The 24,048-nt window shown below is 38.9% G+C and overlaps 1 protein-coding gene across 1 annotated transcript in view; it reads left to right on the forward strand.

Annotated features, from left to right (window-relative positions):
* GPHN (gephyrin) overlaps positions 1 to 24,048 on the forward strand; it is a 298,334-nt gene that overhangs the window by 143,183 nt on the left and 131,103 nt on the right. Inside the window, 1 exon segment of the mRNA XM_017878642.1 lies at positions 19,863 to 20,000. Within this exon segment, the coding sequence (XP_017734131.1) occupies positions 19,863 to 20,000 (138 nt within the window).

A 24,048-nucleotide genomic window follows, 5' to 3' on the forward strand; every position in this document is an offset into this window, starting at 1 on the left:
TTTTTTTTTTTTTTTTACTGTGTCTATTTGATTCTTCTCTCTTATTGGTCTTACTAGCAGTCTATCAATTTTGTTGATCTTTTCAAAAAACCAGCTCCTGGATTCACTGATTTTTTTGAAGGGTTTTTTGTGTCTCTATCTCCTTCAGTTCTGCTCTTAGTTATTTCTTGCCTTCTGCTAGCTTTTGAATTTGTTTGCTCTTGCTTCTCTAGTTCTTTTAATTTTGATGTTAGGGTGTCAATTTTAGATCTTTCCTGCTTTCTCTTGTAGGCATTTAGTGCTATAAATTTCTCTCTAAACACTGCTTTAAATGTGTCCCAGGGATTCTGGTACGTTGTGTCTTCATTCTCATTGGTTTCAGAGAATATCTTTATTTCTGCCTTCATTTCGTTATTGACCTTGTAGTCATTCAGGAGCAGGTTGTTCAGTCTCCATGTAGTTGTGTGGTTTTGAGTGAGTTTCTCAACTGTGAGTTCTAATTTGATTGCACTGTGGTCTGAGAGACTGTTTGTTATAATTTCCGTTCTTTTGCATTTGCTGAGGAGTGTTTTACTTCCAATTATGTGGTCAGTTTTAGAATAAGTGCAATGAGTTGCTGAGAAGAATGTATATTCTGTTGATTAGGGGTGGAGAGTCGTAGATTTCTGTAGGTCTGCTTGGTCCAGAGCTGAGTTCAAGTCCTGAATATTCTTGCTAATTTTCTGTCTTGTTGATCTGTCTACTATTGACAGTGATGTGTTAAAGTCTCCCACTATTACTGTGTGGGAGTCTAAGTCTCTTTGTAGGTCTCTAAGAACACGCTTTATGAATCTGGGTGCTCCTGTATTGGGTGCATATATATTTAGGATAGTTAGCTCTTCTTGCTGCATTGATCCCTTTACCATTATGTAATGGCCTTCTTTGTCTCTTTTGATCTTTGTTGGTTTAAAGACTGTTTATCAGAGATGAAGACCAACTCCTTGCAGCTCCTGCTTTTTTTTTTTCTTTCCATTTGCTTGTTAGATCTTCCTCCATCCCTTTATTTTGAGCCTATGTATGTCTTTGCACATAAGATGGGTCTCCTGAATACAACACACTGATGGATCTTGACTCTTTATCCAATTTGCCAGTCTGTGTCTTTTAATTGGGGTATTTAACCCGTTTACATTTAAGGTCCATATTGTTATATGTGAATTTGATCTTGTCATTATGATGCTAGCTGGTTATTTTGCCCATTAGTTGATGAAGTTTCTTCATAGTGTCAATGTTCTGTACAATTTGGTATGTTTTTGCAATGGCTGATACTGGTTGTTCCTTTCCATGTTTAGTGCTTCCTTCAGGACCTCTTGTAAGGCAGATCTGGTGGTGACAAAATCCAGCAGCATTTGCTTGTCTGTAAATGATTTTATTTCCCCTTTGCTTATGAAGCTTAGTTTGGCTGGATATGAAATTCTGGGTTGAAAATTATTTTCTTTGAGAACGTCAAATATTGGCCCCCACTCTCTTCTGGCTTGTAGAGTTTCTGCAGAGAGATCCGCTGTTAGTCTGATGGGCTTCCCTTTGTGGGTAACCCGACCTTTCTCTCTGGCTGCCCTTAACATTTTTTCCTTTATTTCAACCTTGGTGAATCTGACGATTATGTGTCTTGGGGTTGCTCTTCTCGAGGAGTATCTTTGTTGTATTCTCTGTATTTACTGAATTTGAATGTTGGCCTGTCTTGCTAGGTTGGGGAAGTTGTTCCGGATAATATCCTGAAAGGTGTTTTCCAGCTTGGTTCCATTCTCCCATCACTTCCAGGTACACAAATCAAACAGATTTTGTCTTTTCACATAGTCCCGTATTTCTTGGAGGTTTTGTTCATTCCTTTTTATTCTTTTTACTCTAATCTTGTCTTCTATCTTTATTTTATTAAGTTGATCTTCAATCACTGCTATGCTTTCTTCCGCTTGATTGATTTGGTTTTTGATACTTGTGTATTCTTCACAAAGTTCTTGTGCTGTGTTTTGTAGCTCCATCCGGTCATTTATGTTCTTTACATTGGTTATTCTAGTTAGCAATTCGACTATCCTTTTTTCAAGGTTCTTAACTTCCATTCATTGGGTTGGAACATGCTCCTTTAACTCAGAGGAGTTTGTTATTACCCACCTTCTGAAGCCTACTTCTGTCAGTTCATCGAACTCATTCTCCGTCTAGTTTTGTTCCCTTGCTGACGAAGGAGTCGTGATCCTTTGGAAAAAGAGAGGCGTTTTGGTTTTTGGGATTTTCAGCCTTTTGCGCTGGTTTTTCCCCATCTTTGTGGATTTCTCTACCTTTGGTCTTTGATGTTGGTGACCTTCGGATGGGGTCTTTGAGTGGACGTGCTAATCCTTTCTGTCTGTTTCTTTTCCTTCTAACAGTCAGGCCCCTCTGCTGCCAGTCAGCTGGAGTTTGCCGAAGGTCCACTCCCAACCCTATTTGCCTGGGTATTACCAGTGGAGGCTGCAAAGCAGCAAAGATTGCTGCCTGCTCTTTCCTCTGGAAGCTTTGACCCAGAGGGGCACCTGCCAGATGCCAGCCAGAGGTCTCCTGTATGAAGTGTCTGTCGGCCCTCATTGGGAAATGTCTCCCAGTCAGTATACATTGGGGTCGGGTCAGGGATCAACTTGAGGAGGCAGTCTGACCCTTAGCCGAGCTCGAATGCTGTGCTGGTAGGTCCACTGCTCTTCAGAGCCATCAGGCAGGGATGTTTAAGTCTACTATAAGTCCCTGATTGGGGCTGCTGCCTTTTTTACAGAGACGCCCTGTCCAGAGAGGAGAAATCTGGCAGTCTGGCCACAGCTGCCTTGCTGATCTGCAGTGGGCTCTGCCCCATTCAGACTTCCCAGCGGCTTTGTTTACACTGTGACCATAAAACTACCTACTCAAGCCTCAGCAATGGCCTACATCCCTCCCCCACCAAGCTCGAACCTCCCAGGTGGATCTCAGATTGCTGCTGTGCTGGCAGCGAGAATTTCAAGCCAGTGGATCTCAGTTTCCTGGGCCACGTGGGGGTGAGACCCGCAGAGCCAGGCCACTTGCTTCCCTTGCTTCAGCATCCCTTTAAACAGAAGTGAACAGTTCTGTCTTGCTGGCATTCCAGGTGCCACTAGGGTATGGGAAAAAAAGAGTTCCTGCAGCTAGTTCAGTGTCTGCCCCCTTGGCTGCCCAGTTTTGTGCTTGAAACCCAGGGCCCTGGTGGGGTAGGCACAGGAGGGGCTCTCCTGGTTTGCAGGTTGCAAAGACCATGGGACAAGCACAGTATCTGTGCCGGAGATCCTCAGGCTCAGACTCTCACAGCTTCCCTTGGGTAGGGGAGAAAATTACCCGACCCCTTGTGCTTCCCGGGTGAGGCGATGCCCTGCCCAGCTTCAGCTCGCCCTCCGTGGGCTGCACCCACTGTCAAACCAGTCCCAATGAGATGAACCGCGTACCTCAATTGGAAATGCAGAAACCACCCGCCTTCTGTGTCAATTTCACTGGGAACTGCAGACCAGTGCTGTTCCTCTTCGGCCATCATGAATCCTCCCCCAATAGAAACACTTTCTAAAAAATGGTAATTTGGCCGGAGGCAGTGGCTCATGCCTGTAATCCTAGCACTTTGGGAGGCCAAGGCGGGTGGATTACCTGAGGTCGGGAGTTGAAAACCAGCCTGGCCAACATTGTGAAACCCTGTCTCTACTAAAAATACAAAAATTAGCCAGGCATGGTGGCACATACTTGTAATCCCAGCTACTTAGGAGGCTGAGACAGGAGAATTGCTTGAACCTGGGAGGTGGAGGTTGCAGTGAGCCGAGATCGCACCACTGCACTTGAGCCTGGGTGACAGAGACAAGACTCCGTCTCAAAAAAAAAAAGAAAAAACAAAAAATAAACAACAGTAATAATAATTTGCTTACTTAATATTTCCAGAAACGATGCCTTGGCCCGTGTTTGTTTTGTTTTGTTTGTATTTTTTCTTTTTCTTATTTCTTTTGAGGTGAAGTAGAATTCACCAATTTTTAGGAAGATGTATATTTTCCCCAGGACATGTTGGCTGGTGTCTTCTTCTGTTGTTAACTAGCACTTTTCTGAATCTCTCAAGGTATAGTGAGAGCCGGTTGATGTAAACTATGCTTCATAACATCTTATTTTCTAGAAATCCGTAAGCGCTGCTGCTGCTGCTGCTGCTGCTGTTGTTGTTTTAAAAGCATACCCCAGCCACCGTTTATGGCATCAAAAGCATTATAAAATATGTGTAGTTATTTCTTGAGTACCCCCTTCCTCCTCCTCCTCCTGTCTCTCTCTCTGTGTATGTGTGTCTCTCTCTCTGTCTTTCTCTCTTTCTCTCTGTCTCTCTCTTATCTCTGTCTCTCTGTCAGTGTGTCTCTCTCTCTCTCTGTGTCTCTCCCTCTTTTTCTCTGTCTGTCTGTCTCTCTCTCCCTCTCTTTCTTTTTAAAATAAACTCAGGTAGATCTAATCCATTTCCAAGGCCTTAATTCTTAACTTTAGAAACCCCAGATTTCACTCCATACAGAATCCTGTATAGAACTGGTGAGTTGATTTCTGGACTTGGATGCTCAATAGATATTACATATTAATAAAGACCCAACCCTAAAATCTGGGTTTGCTTCTCCCTTGACTCGCCTGTGACCCAGACTTACTGTCTCAATAAATCGTACCACTGTTCACCTAGGATTCTGGGAGGGTTTTCCCAATCTGCATTTCCCCATGTCCTAAAGGACCCATGACCAAGCCCTGTCCGTTCTGTCTCAAATATGTATCTTTAAACACTTCTCTCAATTTCCACAACTGCCCACAGCCCCTTGTGGAACAACTGGCTCTTTGAAAAACATCCCAGAAGTTGTTTCAGCTTTTCGCTATGAGGCCTAAGCCTGAGGCCTAAGCCCCACTCTGTCTGTCTCTCTCTCTCCATCTCCTTCTCTCTCTGTCTCTCTTTGTCTCTGTCTCTGTCTTTCTGTCTCTGTCTCTCTCTCTCTCTGTTTCTGTGTCTCTCTCTGTGTGTCTGTCTCTCTCTGTTTGTCTCTCCCTCTCTGTGTGTGTCTCTCTGTCTCTCCCTCTGTCTCAATGTCTCTGTCTCTCTGTCTCTGTCTCTGTCCATCTCTCTCTGTCTCTCTCTTTCTCTGTCTCTCTGTCTCTCTATCTCTCTGTGCATCTGTGTGTCTGTGTGTGTGTGTGTGTGTGTGTCTGTGTCTGTGTCTGTGTCTGTCTCTCCCTTCCTCTCTTTCTTTTTAAAATAAGCTCAGGTAGATCTAATTCATTTTCAAGGCCTGAATTCTTAACTTTAGAAACCCCAGATTTGATTTACATATGGAATCCTGTACAGAACTAGCAAGTTGGTTTCTGGACTTGGATACCTCATAGACATTACATATTAATAGAGACCCAACCCTGAAATCTGAGTTTGTTTCTCCCTTGACTCAGCTGTGACCGAGACTTACTGTCTCGATTTTTTTTTTAAGGAAGAATTTATTTAAATCATTTTTATATTTAGTATATATTCATAAATTCTTATTTTATTTTATTAAATACATTAAAATCTGCTACTATTATGATTTATTTTGATGATAAATTTATATCAGATTAGCCAAAGGGAGCTCCTCAGCCTTGTTCCAAGATCTTTTGATGTGTTCCTGTCATTATTTGAGCACTTTTTTACTGAAAAAAGTTGTGAAGGAAGAGTTGTAATTTCCCAGCACAATAAAAGGATGAGGGAAGAAGTATTCTAGGCAGAAAGAGCATCATATGCTATAGCAGAAAACTATGAAATAGTACAGTGTATTCTGATATCTACAATATTATCAACTTTCTGAGTGATGGAATAATGAGAGATGGGGCTAAAAATAAAGCAAAGAAGGGTTTTATATACTATTCTAAGGAACTGAAATTTTATCCTGTGAGTGATAATCAACTATTGATATAAATTATAAAGCTAACATTTTGTGACAGCAATGCCTATTTTATCATCTTTATGTACAGAAATCCCAAGAGAACTTCCATATTTTTTATTCAGCCCTAGTAAATAATAATTCTTTCAGCTATGCCTTTTTGGTTTTGTCAGAAATGCTGTGAGGCTCATTGTCTTGAATAAGCAAGTAGAAAAAGGTATAAAACTATTAGATTGAAGACAACATGGAAATTATTTTCAGATGTACAAAGTGCCATGTAGTCCTGAGTCTACAAACTCTACCATTGCCAGTGTTTCCCTAGAGCTTTGGAATCACTTTCTCCTAATTGGAGAGATTTATATGAAAGTCTAAATGCTTTGTATATCTGAACCACACATTCTTTGAATTACCAAGGGACCTAACTATTTAAGCTGACCATATTACTGTCATCTATCTTTGCTCTTTAAGTTTCCTAGGAAAGCTATTCATTATCTTAGGTGGTTTGCTCTTCAGAAAGATCCAGGAAATAGAAATACAAGGAATTCACGCTGCAAATGCTATGTGAAATAGAGGCAGTAATATTAATAGGAACAGAACAAGTCTCCTGATATTTGCAGTATATCCAAAGAATGAATAATGATTTCCACTTTAGGTAGTGTAGGGAGCTTTTCTACTGCTTGTTTTGAAAAATGAAGTTTCTTGAGGTTCTCAATTTAATCAAGAAGAACCTGCATGAATATTAGAACATTTTGTTTCTGCTATGTTCTCTCCTATGATCAAAGGCATCTTTTCCTCATTTACTTTTTTTTCTGTTTTTTTGAGACAGAGTTTCGCTCTGTTGCCCAGGCTGGAGTGCAGTGGTGCAATCTCAGCTCACTGCAACCTCTGCATCCCGGATCCAAGGAATTCTCGTGCCTCAGCCTTTCGAGTAGCTGGGACTACAGGCTCCTGACACCATGCATGGCTAATTTTTTGTATTTTAATACAATAGTGATGCAGTTTCACCATGTTGCCCAGAGTGGTCTCGAACGCCTGAATTCATGCAGTCCACCTGTCTCAGCCTCCCAGTGTTAGGATTACAGGCATGAGCCATTGCACCCGGCCCATTTACTTTTCATTTTAAAAATGGATTTTCAGGGAAGGCCGGGCATGGTAGCTCACGCCTGTAATCCTAACACTTTGGGAGGCCGGGGGTTTGAGACCAGCCTGAGCAACATAGGGAAACCCGATCTGTGCAAAAACATCAAAAAATTAGCCAGGTATGGTGGTATGCACCTGTGGTCCCAGCTACTCGATAGGGTGAGACAGGAGGATCATTTGAGCCAGCAAGTCAAAGTTGCAGTGAGCCATGATCACGCAACTGCACTCCAGTCTGAGCAACAAAGCCAGACTCTGTCTCAAAACCAAGATGAAACATTGTATATTAAGAACTGACTGGTTTAAGAGGATGCATTTTAACTGGGAAAAAATAATTTCATTGGTATAAATAGCTCCATTTCAAGATGACCACGCCACAAAAAAAGGTTACTGCTATATAACAAAGATCCATATTGTTACTCTGCTCAGTAGAAAGGAATGCATCTGTACTTTGTGTGACCCTTTGGAGGCTTTCTGCATCATAGATAGTGTCATTAGTATTTAACCGTGTCTTTGATGATGACAATCCTGAGTGAACCCCTATTCATTTTGTGCTGAGTTCTTATATTGTCTTTTCAGTGAGTATAACTGCATCATGGAAGACAGGAAATCTCAGTAACATTTTTATTACTTTCCCTGCAAAAATTCTGAACTAAAACGTAGTCAACCTCATCTCTGGACTAAACTAGAAAATATAAGAGACAAGTTAAGTTGTACTTATGGAACTGTAGGCTCATTAGAGGGAACTGTAAGCTCATTAGAGAAACCTGTAGCATCAATTTCTGCCCACTTTAGAATAGCTTTAATCCTACAAATATACTTAAGAAAAGTAAACCTATTGCAGAGGAATGCTGTCAGTTTAGATGTTATAATAATTCAGTCTGTCACTCTTAGCCACTTAGCTCAGTTCAGACAGCTATAGTAGGGAAGATGTCCAGACTCCCTCCCCTACCTCTGCCCCAACTCTCAAATAAAAATCCTATATCCTAAAGTACCTTGTAGTTTATTTTTATCAAACAAGCTAGTCTACCTGCAAATTAACAGTAACAGTGATATCACCAGGTAATTTTACTATTGTAAATTAAAGTGAGTATTCCCTTGAATGCTATGATCTTCTCGGCGGGACATGTATTTTCACATGTATTGTAACACATATGAGTTTAATAAAGCTAATGTCCTTGCAGATTCTTTGTGACCATTAGTAATCATTTGTAAGGTAGCTATCAGAATATATTTGTGGCCATGAAATAGTTTTGGTTTGTAGGAAACTATTTTTTCTATTCAAAAATAAAATCTATTTTTCATTATAACCTTCTTACCTTTTTTAAAATGTTTCATTCCTTCCTTTCCTATTTCTGCCTAAATGGATTTTATGGACTACTGGCTGCTAGGTGATAACTCACAGGGTCCTTCAAGAGGAAAAGGTGCATATTTTTTTCTCAATTTTTTTTTCTCTTCTATCAAACTTCTGTTCTACAGTCACAATCAACAAGAGAAACAACATTTTTTGGTCCTTTTTCCTACTGATTAAGTTTTCTTTCTTTTTGTTTTTTTGAGACGGAGTCTCGCTCTGTCACTCATGCTGGAGTACAGTGGCGCCATGTTGGCTCATTGCAAGCTCCACCTCCTGGGTTCACACCATTCTCCTGCCTCAGCCTCCCGAGTAGCTGGGACCTACAGGCGCCCACCACCACACCTGGCTAATTTTTTTGTATTTTTAGTAGAGACAGGGTTTCACCATGTTAGCCAGGATGTTTTCTAATGGTCCAAGACAGTAAGAAGTGCTTTGGATTTGTAATTTACAAAATAAGAGAAGTCCGTGACAACTTTTTTTTTTTTTTTAGACAGAGTCTTGCTCTGTTGCCAGGCTGGAGTGCAGTGGCATGATCTCAGCTCACTGCAACCTCCGCCTCCTGGGTTCAAGCGATTCTCCTGCCTCAGCCTCCCGAGTAGCTGGGACTACAGGCATGCGCCACCATGCCCAGCTAATTTTTGTATTTTTGGTAGAAGCAGGGTTTTACCGTGTTGGCCAGGATGGTCTCGATCTCTTGACCTCATGATCTACCCTCCGCAGCCTCCCAAAGTGCTGGGATTACAGGTGTGAGCCACCACACCCGGCTGAAGTAGGTTTTTTATTGGTAGAGTAGCTAGGTACTGTATAATTTGGGGTGAGTCTTGAGTGGGAAAGGCCTCATGGCACATAAAATGGTGCTGGATTAATATTTGTGGGAAACACACGCACGCACGCACAAACATGCATGCACACACAACCCTACCTGCTGATGTGCCAGAGAATTACAACACTCCTCCTTTGAGACATTCCTTTTAGTTAATTTGTTGTATCTCCAAAGGCCCCTGTGTTAACTTGCAAGTAGTTTAACTAACGACCAGTATTAATCCAATAGCACCAAAGTATGTTAATTTCTTCAATTAAGTTATTCCACAATGCATACATGTCTCAAAACATCATGGTATGCACCATGCATATATAAAATTGCTGCCAATTAAAAATAAACTTTAAATAAAATGTTTATACTATAGGTCTATAAAAAAAAGTACAAATTATTTTTCCAGTGAGGTAATCACTTTGTGACAAAGACTTTATAAATGTTCAGTGGCTTAGAGAAGTAAAACGACAGCAGAAAGCACTGCTTTACTTTTTGCTTCCCAACTTTGGACTTTGTTTAAAAGATTTGCCATTCGGCCTGGCACAGTGGCTCAAGCCTGTAATCCCAGCACTTTGGGAGGCCGAGGTGGGCAGATCACAAGGTCAGGAGATCGAGACCATCCTGGCTAACACGGTGAAACCCCATCTCTACTAAAAAATACAAAAAACTAGCCGGGCGTGGTGGCGGGCGCCTGTAGTCCCAGCTACTCGGGAGGCTGAGGCAGGAGAATGGCGTGAACCCGGGAAGCGGAGCTTGCAGTGAGCTGAGATCTGGCCAGTGCACTCCAGCTTGGGTGACAGAGCGAGACTCTGTCTCAAAAAAAAAAAAAAAAAAAAAAAAAAAAAAAAGATTTGCCATTCATTAAATACTCCAAGTATTTACTGAATATCTACTATAAGTGTAAGGAAGGCACTGTTCTAAAAGTGGCAGAGAATACAAAGATTAATAAGACATAGGCTCTGCCTTCAATGAGTTTACCATCTACTAGCAGAGGTAAGGCAAATATTTAAATATCTATAGCATAAGATGGAGAGTGATAGATACCAAAAGACAAGTATAAACAAGGTAGAACATTACTTTAGAGATAGAAGAGATTATTGCCATCTACTAGCAGAGGTAAGGCAAATATTTAAATATCTATACCATAAGATAGAGAGTAATAGATACCAGAAGACAAATATAAACAAGGTATAACATTACTTTAGAGATGGAAGAGATTATTCCTGCCAGTAGATAACCATGCTGCAATTTCCAAACAAGAAGAAAAAAAAAAGAAAACAAGGAGGGGCCAAAATGGCCAACTAAAAACAGCTACGGTTGGAGGCTCCCATGTAGAAGAATGAAAACAGCGAGTAAATCCTACACTAGCAACTGAGGTATCCAGGTTCTCTCACTGGGACTGACTAGGCAGTTGGTGCAACCAATGGTGAGTGAGGAAAAGTAGAGTGGAGTGACAGCCAACCCAGGATCCACACAGGGGAAGGGGAACTGCCACTCCCAGCCAAGGGAGGTAGTGAGTGTGCTACCCTGCCTGGTGAACCATGGTTTTTCCATGGATCTGTGCAACCCACAGATCAGGAGATCCCCTCATAAGCCCACACCACCCGGGCCTTGGTTCCCAAGCACAGAACTATGCAGATTCTTGGCAGCTGCTCAACTGGAGACTGCCTCAGACTACCAAGTTCCTAGGGGAAGGGGCGGCTGCCATCACTGCAGCTGCCTGCTGCCAAAGATGACTGAGCTCCCAGTGGGAGGAGCAGCTGCCATCACTGCAACTGCCTGCTGCCTAAGACAACTGAGTCCCTGCAGGAAGAGATGGTTGCCATCACTGCAGCTCCAGTCTGCCATTTTAGAGAGGAAAATAAATGACCTGATGGAGCTGAGAAACACAACACAAGAACTTCATAATACAACTATCAGTATCAATAGCTGGATAGACCAAGGAAAGGAAAGAATTTCAGAGCTTGAAGACTATCTTGCTGAAATAAGACAGGCAGACAAGATTAGAGAATAAAGAATGAAAAGGAATGAACAAAACCTCTGAGAACTATGGGATTATGTAAAAAGACCAAACCTGCAACTGATTGGGGTACCTGAAAGATGGAAGAATGGAACAAAGTTGGAAAACATACATCAGGATATCATCCAGAACTTCTCCAACCTAGCAAGATAGGCCAACATTCAAATTCAGGAAATCCAGAGAACCACAGTAAGATACTCCATGAGAAGAAAGATCATCCCAAGACATGTAATCATCGGATTCTCCAAAGCAAATGAAAGAAAAGTATTAAAGCCAGAGATGAAATTAAATTAAAAATTAAAAATTAAATTAAATTAAATTAAAAAATTAAAGCCAGAAATGAAAGAAAAGAAAAGCCAGAGAAAAAGGCCAGGTCACCTATAAAGGGAAGCCCATCAGACTAACAGTGGACCTCTCAACAGAAACCCTACAAGCCAGAAGAGATTGGGGGCCAGTATTCAGTATTCTTAAAGAAAAGAATTTCCAACTCAGAATTTCATAACCAGCCAAACTAAACTTCTTAAAGTGAAGGAGAAATAAAATCCTTTTCAGAAAAGCAAATGCTGAGAGAATTTGTCACCACCAGGCCTGCCTTGCAAGAGCTCCTGAGAGAAGCACTAAATATGGAAAGAAAAAACCAATACCAGCCACTACACACATTAAAGTACACAGACCAATGACATTTCGAAGCAACTACATCAGCAAGTCTGCAAAATAACCAGCTAGCATCATGATGACAGGATCAAATTCATACATATATTAACCTTAAATGTAAATGAGCTAAATGCCCCCAATTGAAAGACACAGAATGGCAAGCTGGATAAAGAGTTAAGACCCATCAGTGTGCTGTATTCAAGAGACCCATCTCATGTGCAAAGACACACATAGGCTCAAAATAAAGGGATGGAGGAAAATTTACCAAGAAAATAGAAAGCAGAGAAAACCAGAGGTTTTCTCTAACAATCCTAGTGTTTGTTTTTCTAACAATCCTAGTGTTAAAGTCTTACAAAACAGACATTAAACCAAAAAGAAAGATCAAAAAAGACAAGGGCATTACATAATGGTAAAGGACTCAATTCAACAAGAAGTGCTAACTATCCTAAATATACAGGAGGATGCAGATTCATAAAACAAGTTCTTAGAGACCTACAAAGAGACTTAGACTTCCATACAATAATAGTGGGAGGCTTTAGCACTGCACTGTCAATATTAGATCACTGAGACAGAAAATTAACAAAGATATTCAGGACCCAAACTCATCTCTGGATCAAGTGGACCTGACAGATACCTACAGAACTCTCCACCCAAAAACAACAGAATATATATTCTTCTTTGTGCCACATGGCACTTACTCCTAAAAAGATTGCATAATTGGAAGTAAAACACTCCTAGCAAATGCCAAACAACTGAAATCATAAGAAACAGTTTCTCAGAGCACAGTGCAATAAAATTAGAACTGAAGGTTAAGAAACTCACTCAAAACCACACAACTACTTGGAAATTAAACAACTTGCCCCTGAATGACTCCTGGGTAAATAACAAAACCAAGGCAGAAATCAAGAAGTTCTTTGAAACCAATGAGAATAAAGAGACATCGTGCCAGAATCTCTGGGACACAGCCAAAGCAGTGTTAAAGAGGGAAAGTTATAGCACTAAATGCCCACATCAGAAAGTTAAAAGATCTCAAATTGACATCCTAATATCAAAACTAAAAGAACTAGAGAATCAAGAGCAAAAAAAAGGCCAAAGCTAGCAGAAGACAAGAACTAACCAAGATCAGAGCAGAACTGAAAGAGATAGAAACAAGAAAAACCTTTTAAAAAAATCAGTGAATCTAAGAGCTGTTTTTATGAAAAAAATAATAATAAAGTAGACCACTAGCTAGATTAATAAAGAAAGAAAGAGGGGAGAATCAAATAGACACAATAAAAAATTATAAAGGGGATATCACCACTGACCCCACAGAAATATGAACAACCATCAGAGAATTTCTATGCAAATAAACTAGAAAATCTAGAAGAAATGGATAAATTCCTGGATGCACATACCCTCCCAAGACTGAACCAGGAAAAAGTTGAATCTCTGAATAGACAATAACAAGTTCTGAAATTGAGGCAGTAATTAATAGCCTACCAACCAAAAAAAGCCCAGGACCAGATGGATTCACAGCCGAATTCTACCAGAGGTACAAAGAGGAGCTGGTACCATTTCTTCTGAAACTATTCCAAACAACTGAAAAGGAGGGACTCCTCCCTGACTCATTTTATGAGGCCAGCATCATCCTGATGTCCAAACCTGGCAGAGATACAATGAAAAAAGAAAACTTAAAGCCAATGTCCCTGATGAACATCAATGCAAAAATCCTCAATAAAATACAACCCGAATCCAGCAGCACATCAAAAAACTTATCCACCATGATCAAGACAGCTTCATCCCCAAGAGGCAAGACTGGTTCAACATATGCAAATCAATAAACGTGATTTATCACATAAACAGAACTAAAGACAAAAACCACACGATTATCTCAATAGATGCAGAAAAGGCCTTCGATAAAATTCCCTTAATGTTAAAAACTTTCAATAAACTAGGTTTTGATGGAACATACCTCAAAATATAAGAGCCATTTATGACAAACCCACCGGCAATATCATACTGAATGGGAAAAAGCTCAAAGTATTCCCCTTGAAAATCAGCTCAAGACAAGGATGCCTTCTCTCACCACTCCTATTCAACGTAGAATTGGAAGTTCTGGCCAGGGCAATCAGGCAAGAGAAAGAAAGAAAGGGTATTCAGATAGGAAGAGAGGAAGTCAAGCTATCTCTGTTTGCAGATGACATACTGCTATATCTGAAAACCCCATCATCTCAGCCCGAAAGCTTCATAAGCTGATAAGCACCTTCAGCAAAGTACAAAATCAATGTGCAAAAATCACAAGCATTTCTATACACCAGCAGTAGACAAGCAGAAAGCCAAATCATGAATGAATTCCCTTTTGCAATTGCTACAAAGAGAATAAAATACCTAGGAATACAGCTAACAAGGGAAGTGAAGGACCTCTTTAAGGAGAACTACAAACTGCTGCTCAAAGAAATCAGAGAGCACACAAACAAATGGAGAAACATTCCACACTCATGGATGGGAAGAATCAATATCATGAAAATGGCCATACTGCCCAGAGTAATTTATAGATTCAATGCTATTCCCATTAAACTACCCTTGACATTCTTCACAGAATTAGAAAAAACTACTTTAAAGTTCATATGGAACCAAAAAAGAGCCTGTATAACGAAGACAATCCTAAGCAAAAAGAACAAAACTGAAGGCATCATGTATCTGACTTCAAACTCAACTACAAGGCTATAGTAACCAAAATAGTACAAAACAAACACATAGTACATTTGTATTAGTACAAAAACAAACACATAGACAGTGAAACAGAATATAGAACTCAAAACTAAGACTGCACATCTACAGCCATGTGATCTTCAACAAACCTGACAAAAGCAATGGGGAAAGGATTTGCTTTTTAATAAATGGTGCTGGGAGAACTGGCTAGGTATATGCAGAAAATTGAAACTAGACCCTTTCCTTACACCTTGTACAAAAATTAACTCGAGATGGATTAAACATTTCAATGTAAAACCCAAAACTATGAAAACCCTGGAAGAAAATCTAGGCAATACCATTCAGGACATAGACACGGACAAAGATTTCATGACAAAAACGTCAAAATAAATTGCAACAAAAGCAAAAATTGACAAATGGGATCTAATTAAAGAGCTTCTGTGCAGCAAAAGAAACTGTCATCAGAGTGAAGGGACAAACTACAGAATGGGAGGAAATTATTGCAGTCTATCCATCAGACAAAGGTGTAATATCCAGAAACTACAAGAAAAAAATAACCCCATTTAAAAGTGGGCAAAGAATATGAACAGACACTTCTCAAAAGAAGATATACGTGCAGCCAACAAATGTGGAAAAAAGCTCAACATCACTGATCATTAGAGAAAAGCAAATCAAAAACAATGAAATACCATCTCATGCCAGTCAGAATGGCAGTTATTAAAAAGTCAAGAAAGAACAGATGCTGGCAAGGTGTGGAGAAATGGGAACTCTTTTACACTGTTGGTAGTTCAATCATTGTGGAAGACAGTATGGTGATTCCTCAAAGACCTAGAACCAGAAATACCATTTGATCCACCAATCCCATCACTGGGTATATACCCAAAGGAATATAAATCATTTCCTTATAAAGATACATGCATGTGTATGCTCATTGCAGCACTTATTCACAATAGCAAAGACGTGGAATCAACCCAAACACCTATCAATGATAGACTGGATAAAGAAAATGTGGTACCTATACACCATGCGATGCTATGCAGCCATAAAAAGGAATGAGATCAAAAAAAAAAAAAAAAAGGAATGAGATCATGTGCTTTGCAGGGACAGGGAGGGAGCTGGAAGCCATTATCCTCAGTAAACTAACACAGGAACAGAAAACCAAACACTGCATGTTCTCACTTAAAGTGGGAGTTGAATAATGAGGACACATGGGCACATGGCGGGGCAACAACACACACTGGGTCCTGTCAGGGGGTTGCAGGGAAGGAGAGCATCAGAAAGAATAGCTGGGCCTAATACCTAGGTGATGGGTTGATCTGTGCAGCAAACCACCATGGCACAAGTTTACCTGTGTAACAAACCTGCACATCCTGCACATGTATCCTGGAACATAAATAAAATAAAGTAAAAAAATAAAACTTACAGAACCATCAGGTGGTTTACTACCCTCTCTTTCTTCCTTTCTTGCTTCCTTCCTTCCTCTTTCTCTTTCTCTTTCTTGGTCTCTTTCTCTTTGTTTTTCTTTCCTTTCTGCTGGGCTGTTATATATTCTTCATGGCAGGATATATAGGGTATATTTTACTCTCAGTATCCCAAGTCCCTAACTGTTCCTGGTTCATAAAGTGCACTCAGTCAATATTTGTTGAATGGATATGTGTATCATCAGACTTGCTGTTTAATAAGAAAATGCCTATTACAAAGCATATTCAACAGATAAAACCTATATAACTAAGAAGTAGAATTTTCTTCTCAGAAACTAAACATATTTTTAAAAGACAACTTTTGTAAGATTATATCCAGTTTGCACCATACAGTGCAGCCTGTCACAAAAAAAAGATCTAATCTGAGACCTATAAAGCTGAATAAAAAGCAGAAGCAGCAATCTCTATCATTCTGCCTAGTTACACTGGTTGGTCTCTTTCTCTTTGTTTTCTTTCCTTTCTGCTGGGCTGTTATATATTCTTCATGGCAGGATATATAGGGTATATTTTACTCTCAGTATCCCAAGTCCCTAACTGTTCCTGGTTCATAAAGTGCACTCAGTCAATATTTGTTGAATGGATATGTGTATCATCAGACTTGCTGTTTAATAAGAAAATGCCTATTACAAAGCATATTCAACAGATAAAACCTATATAACTAAGAAGTAGAATTTTCTTCTCAGAAACTAAACATATTTTAAAAGACAACTTTTGTAAGATTATATCCAGTTTGCACCATACAGTGCAGCCTGTCACAAAAAAAAGATCTAATCTGAGACCTATAAAGCTGAATAAAAAGCAGAAGCAGCAATCTCTATCATTCTGCCTAGTTACACTGGTTGTGACAATGATTTTTTTATATTTGAATGAGTAGGTCAAGACCTCAATGAAAATGAGTTACAAATAAATTTATATTTCAATTGTAAGTGATTGGTGAATCACATATAATCCTTTTTGAAGTGTTCACTCACAATTTGAATAGAAAATTCTATGTAGCACTAAATAATCTCTAAGGTTTTTCAAACTTTGAAAATTTTGCGATTTTGAATCACCATGAGAAGAAATCACATATTAATAGTATAAGCAACTTTGTATATATTTTTCTTAGGTGCCTATGACAATGTCATTAGTCTTAGAATGAAAACCCTTTGGGGTAGTGCCTTTAAGTCAATTCATTGAACATGTCTGGAGCAGCCACTGGGATTGGAGTAGGAGTGCTAAATTTAATAAATTGCAATGACAAGAAACTCATAATCTTATGAAGGATACATATAATCATTATAAAGTGGTTTAAAGAGATGGGAGCTTATGTATTTCACATATCTAAGTCTGGAGCCACGCAGTCTAGGGTTTTTTTTGTTGTTGTTGTTGTTGTTTGAGACGGAGTCTCGCTCTGTCACCCAGGCTGGAGTGCAGTGCCGGATCTCAGCTCACTGCAAGCTCCGCCTCCCGAGTTCACGCCATTCTCCTGCCTCAGCCTCCTGAGTAGCTGGGACTACAGGCGCCCGCCACCTCGCCCAGCTAGTTTTTTTGTATTTTTTAGTAGAGACGGGGTTTCACCGCGTTAGCCAGGATGGTCTCAATCTCCTGACCTCGTGATCCGCCCGTCTCGGCCTCCCAAAGTGCTGGGATTACAGGCTTGAGCCACTGCGCCGGGCCCAGTCTAGGGTTTTTACAGCAGCTCTACATTGTAATGAGGGACTTGGATTCTTTTTTATTTTCACCTTTCTATACTTACTGCATGGGCTTGCATCTTCGTAGTTCAGAAGTGGCTACAGCACCTTCCAGTCCCCAATGTCAGCCCAGCTCCCAGTTCCAGCCATGTTCCAGGTAGAAAAAACGGTAGAGGGGCAAAAGCATTTTCCTCTTAAAGCTTCATATCTTCATCTTTTTATTTGTAAGAGGAAGCCTGCCCCAGGGACTTATTCCTACCCCTGATTGGCCAGAATTATATCATATGGCCACTCCTAGCTGCTTACGAAGGGGATTGTGGATAGCAGGTAGGAGAGCTAAGCAGCAGTATTTGCAGTTGCTACTTTTTGTTAACTCTTTGTCATGTAGGCTTATATGGCTCCAAGGAAAAGGTCAAGTTATTTATATATGAAGATATAATACTCCAAGAAGTTCCTTCTTGTCATTAAATTATGCATTTATTAATTCAACAAATACTATTTTTTGTTTGCTAATATATGCCAGATGCTGTTCTAAGTACTGCGGACAAAAACAGTAAACAAGACAAAGTTGCTGCTCTCATGGAACTTTGTTCTATTGAGAAGAGGAAGACTATAAACAAATATCAATATACATTTATATTTACATATTTTATATATTTGTTATGAATATCCATATTATGTATGTACATGGGTATATATATAGCTATGAAGAAAAGAAAAGTAGGGTAAGGGAAATAAAGAGTGATGGTGGGTATTCCATAGAGAGTGTTCAACAAATTTCTCTCTGATGAAGTGATATTTGAACAGAGACCTGAAAGAAGTGATGGATAGATGGGGAAATGAGAGACTATCTGGGGAAGAATGGTTCAAGCAGAGGAAACAGAAAGTAAAAAGACCCTGAGGAGAGATGAATTTGGCATGATCAAGTAAAAAAAAGGAACCAGTATGACTAGAGCACAGTAAACAAAGAGGGAATGTTAGGAGGACAATGGGAGCCATAATACTTTGAGCTTATAGGCCATAGCAGAGATTTTATTGTAAGGGACATGGAAAGTCATTAGAGAACTATGAGCAGAGATTAGCACAATCCAGTGATTCAAAGAATCATTGTAACTGCTGTGTGGAGAATAAATTGTAGTATGACAAGGATAGAAGCAGAGAGACCAGTTAGGATGCTATTCAATTTCCCAGGAAATCAGTGATGGTCTCAACTATTATAGTAGTCATCGAAGTGGTGAGTAATTATCAGATTCCAAACATATTTTAAAGATAGTTTAAATATATAAGAATCAAGTATCTTGCAAGGTTCTGGCTTAATAACTGGAAGAATGGAGTTGCTGTTTACTGAAATGGGAACTGCAAGAGAATAAGTCATTGTATGGGTGGAATAGGAGGATGGGGAATTAAGAGTTTGTTTTGGGACATTTTAGGTTTGAGTTGCTGGTTGCACATCCAAATGCATATTGGACGATATAAAAATGTAGAATTGAGGGTAGAGGTTGATATTGGAGATATAAAATTAGTAGTTTTAATGTATGGATGATACAAATGCTTTGGGACTAAATATGGTTACCTGTGGAGTCGATAGCTAAATAATAATATTTCTTCATAACTTTTTTCAGAGGAGAGAAAATTTCCTATGATATCCTAAATAAATTGAAGTTTGGGGACTTCATTTTACTAACTAGTGCATTAAGTATTCAAAATTTTGTGTAGTAGTTGAGTACATGAACTCTGAAGCCAAAATTACCTAGTTTTGAATCTTAGCTCTTCTGTTACTAGCTCTGTGATTTAGGAAATGATACATAATTTCTCTAAGCTTCTCTTTCCTCACCTATAAATAAGGATAATTGTGGTGCCTCACCATAAGGTTGTTGGGAGGATTAATGAGTTAATTTAGTACACTGCCTTGACACATAGAAAGAGCTCAAAAAGGATTAGTCAATGTCATCATTGAATTTCGCTAAGTTTTGACACATGATGTAACACTGCTAACTTGATTTAATGTTCCCTATATTTTGCAGGCAGGAGAAACAGTTTCTCACCTGCTAATCTTCATTTGGGGACATTTGAAATTGGGAGTTGTGATATTATAAGTCATTGCCACTTTTTAATCAGTGTTACAGTATCATATTCTTAATTATCTTACTGTTCAGGTCACAGTGCTGTCGATATCACCAAGGTGGCCAGAAGACACCGTATGTCTCCTTTTCCTCTGACATCTATGGACAAAGCCTTTATCACAGTCCTGGAGATGACTCCGGTGCTTGGGACAGAAATCATCAATTACCGAGGTACTGTTATATTTGACCATTTCCCTTACTTTTCTTCATTTTTTACCAAATAAGATTCATGTAACATTAATGCACAGTTTTCCTGAAAAAGAAAGATTATTAACTATTATTACAATTATCATCATTCTTTTTTTTTTTCTTATTTCTACTCAATAAGAAAAAGGCTAAGGGTTCAGCCTTAACAGTATACAGAGTAAAATCCATGAAACTGCCTTTTCATTTAAAAAAAAAAAAAAAAAAGGAAGAAAATCAGCTGTGTTTCTGCTGTCCATCAAAATACCAATACTGCAAACTAAAGAAAGGGCTGTCAGCACTGAGTGAGGAAAGTAAACTCTGAGTCTATGTGATGTCCTTTCTGTCAGAAATGGGAGACAACTAATATGTCTTGTAATCATCTTTTTCTGTTTGGAAAACCTGTATTTAAATGTAAATACAATGTATTTACATACATTGTAAATAAATATTAAAAAATGTTAATATATCCATGGATAACTAAGACAATGGAAAGGTAGCATTCCCCAGTATTTTGTTTTTAATTAACAACTTCCATTTCTAAAAATTCAGCATAGGAGTTGTATTCAGGCATCCAGTTCCAGAAGACCAGACTCCTGAGGAGAACTTCCAGCCAATAAAGCTTGTGGTTTCTTCCCAACACCAAAAAGAGAAGTTGTGTTTAGTGCAATCTGAATAAAATATAGTTTCTTAATTTGTTATGCAGAAAGAACACAACAGAATTAATTTTATAAATAAAAAACTTTATAGAATCATAAAATATGCAAACTACAATGAACAGTAGAGAGCACAAACACCCTAATTTTTTTGCAAGGAAACTCAAACTCAGAATAGCAGAAAAGGAATAGGATTAAGGTCTCAAGATTTACATTCTTCCTTTTACTACATAATTGTGCTCTCTTCTTCCACCATTAAATTATAAAAAATAATGCAGCTAACATAATGGTGCCAGATTTTAGCTCTTTTCTCTGTGTCCCTACTTAGACAAGAATCATTATTATAGTTTGCCCTTATCCTACATCTTTGGTTCACATTTTTTTAGATATACATATCATTAGGCTTAAACCATTTGTTTTTCTTTTACTCCTCAATAAAGGAAAGATTAGAAAACTGACTAGAGTAGGGATTAGTCAGGAATTAACTGTGTGATTTCAAAACAATTTTAATGGAATAGTTTTGTTTATTATCAAATGTGGAATGTTGAGATATTTATTGATAACAGTAGAAACCAAGACATTTTCAGAAAATGTGAATGTAAACTTAAGTTATAAAAAAATTAATACTACTTTACCTGTTACAAAATAAATAAACCATCCCTGTTTTGTTTTTTTTTTTATAATTTCAGAGGAGTTTCCCTTAACATCAGTCCTTAGAAAAATCTCACCATGTATTCCAGGTCACATTTAAAGATACATTCTGGTTTGTTTGTTTGTTTTTTTAAAAAAGGTTGGAAATTGCCATTTCATTTTTCCTCTAGAGAAAAATGCTGTCAGATGTATTCTCTTTTCCCTTCATGTGCTTCTTTCCCATTCATTTATTCATCAAATCAGTTGTCACTTATACGTGAGCAGACTCTTCACAGATGGATAACTTTTTGTCAAGTGTTTCCACCTATGATGATGAAAAATAATGAGGTTTGCATTGAACCTTTGAGTTGGATCAAACTCAATTTTTTGTGTAAAAGGGTATTGTAATTAGACCCCCTAGGCACTTTGATTAGGTGTTTAGAAAACATTATATATAGAAACATAATTTACTTTATTCAACAACTATTTAATAAACATCAAGTAAATGTCAGATACTATGTTAAGTCCTGTATTTGCAAAGATGAATAGAAATAAAACTCCTGCCCCGTGGATTTCATAGGCTAGTGCAGAAGAGATTGGTAAATTAATGTAGTACTTGTCTCCTCTAATTGGCTCCTTTACAGGCTTGCCTTCCTTTGTCAATTCCTTGAAAAGCTTTCTTTACAGTTTTTTTTCCTTTGGCCCTTTTCACATCTTGTCCATTGACTTCAGATGGCCTCATGCAGGCTAGTAGTTTCAGATACCATTTATAAGGTGAATTTTAAATCAATACCATTGCCCAGAGCTTGTCTAAGCTCTAAACTCATATTCTAAATGTATTACGTATCTGCTGCTAGTAAATATAACATGACAAATACTAAATTTATTTTCTCTACTTCTACAATACTTGTGTTTCTGCGTCCTCTTAAAACTGTCCCTTGTTCTACATTCCCTCTGTTATTGTTTTATTTTAGGTTTTTTTTTTTTTTTTTTTTTTTTTTTTTTTTTTTTCTGAAATGGAGTTTCATTCTTGTTGCCCAGAGTGGAGTGCAATGGCACAATCTCGTTTCATGGCAAACTCCACCTCCTGGGTTCAAGTGATTCTCCTGCCTCAGCCTCCTGAGTACCTGGGATTACAGGCGTGCACCACCATGCCCAGCTAATTTTGTATTTTTAATAGAGACAGGGTTTCTCCATGTTGGTCAGGCTGGTCTCAAACTCCCAATCTCAGGTGATCCGCTCACCTCGGCCTCCCAGAATGCTGGGATTACAGGAGTGAGCCACTGCGCCTGGCCCAGTTTAGGTCTTTATTATTAACTCTCTAGACAATTGTTAACAGACTCCCCTCCCCCGAATTAAGTTCGTCCCAATCCATTCTCCAATTTGATGCCAAAGTAATCTGTTCAAATTTGCTAATTTGTTATTCACACTCCCTACACGCAACTCTTCAGCTGTTTTTCTATAACCTCAAGATAAAATTCAAACTCCTTGACATGTCATGAAAGGCCTTTTATAACCTGATTTCTTCTAATTTTTTTTTGTTTCTTCTCTTACCTCCTTATCATCATACCTTGCTTCTCCCTAAACCTGACATGATAATTCTTACTTCTTATTCTCTCTTACCTCTAAGCCTTTATTTATATATCTTTTTTTTTTTAAGAGACTAGGTCTTACTATGTTTCCCAGGCTGGCCTTGAACTCTTGGCCTCAAGCGATCCTCTCGCCTCGGCCTCCCAAAGTACTAGTATTACAGGCATAAGCCACCAAGCCTGGCCCCTTTGCTTATATAGTTTTCTCTTGGAAAAACTTTATCTTACTTCTCTACGTATTAACTACTGTGTAACTACCACATATTCTTTTTTTTTTTTTTTTTTATACTTTACATTCTAGGGTACATGTGCACAATGTGCAGGTTTGTTACATATGTATACATGTGCCATATTGGTGTGCTGCACCCATTAACTCGTCATTTACATTAGGTATATCTCCTAATGCTATCCCTCCTCCCTCCCCCTTCCCCACAATAGGCCCTGGTGTGTGATGCTCCCCTTCCTGTGTCCAAGTGATCTCTTGGTTCAATTCCCACCTATGAGTGAGAACATGCGGTGTTTGGTTTTCTGTTCTTCCGAGAGTTTGCTGAGAATGATGGTTTCCAGCTGCATCCGTGTCCCTACAAAGGACACGAACTCATCCTTTTTTATGGCTGCATAGTATTCCATGGTATGTATGTGCCACATTTTCTTAATCCAGTCTGTCACTGATAGACATTTGGGTTGACTCCAAGTCTTTGCTATTGTGAATAGTGCTGCAGTAAACATACGTGTGCATGTGTCTTTATAGCAGCATGTTTTATAATCCTTTGGGTATATACCCAGTAACAGGATAGCTGGATCAAATGGTATTTCTAGTTCTAGATCCTTGAGGAATCGCCACATTGTTTTCCACAATGGTTGAACTAGTTGGTGTGAGATGGTATCTCATTGTGGTTTTGATTTGCATTTCTCTGATGGCGAGTGATGATGGGCCCATTTTCATGTCTGTTGGCTGTATGAATGTCTTCTTTTGAGAAGTGTCTGTTTATATCCTGTGCCCACTTTTTGATGGGGTTGTTTGTTTTTTTCTTATAAATTTGTTTGAGTTCTTTGTAGGTTCTGGATATTAGCCCTTTGTCAGATGAGTAGATTGCAAAAATTTTCTCCCATTCTGTAGGTTGCCTGTTCACTCTGATGGTAGTTTCTTTTGCTGTGCAG

Source organism: Rhinopithecus bieti, unplaced genomic scaffold, assembly GCF_001698545.2.
Source record: "Rhinopithecus bieti isolate Rb0 unplaced genomic scaffold, ASM169854v2 scaffold_11252, whole genome shotgun sequence".
Taxonomy (NCBI): domain Eukaryota; kingdom Metazoa; phylum Chordata; class Mammalia; order Primates; family Cercopithecidae; genus Rhinopithecus; species Rhinopithecus bieti.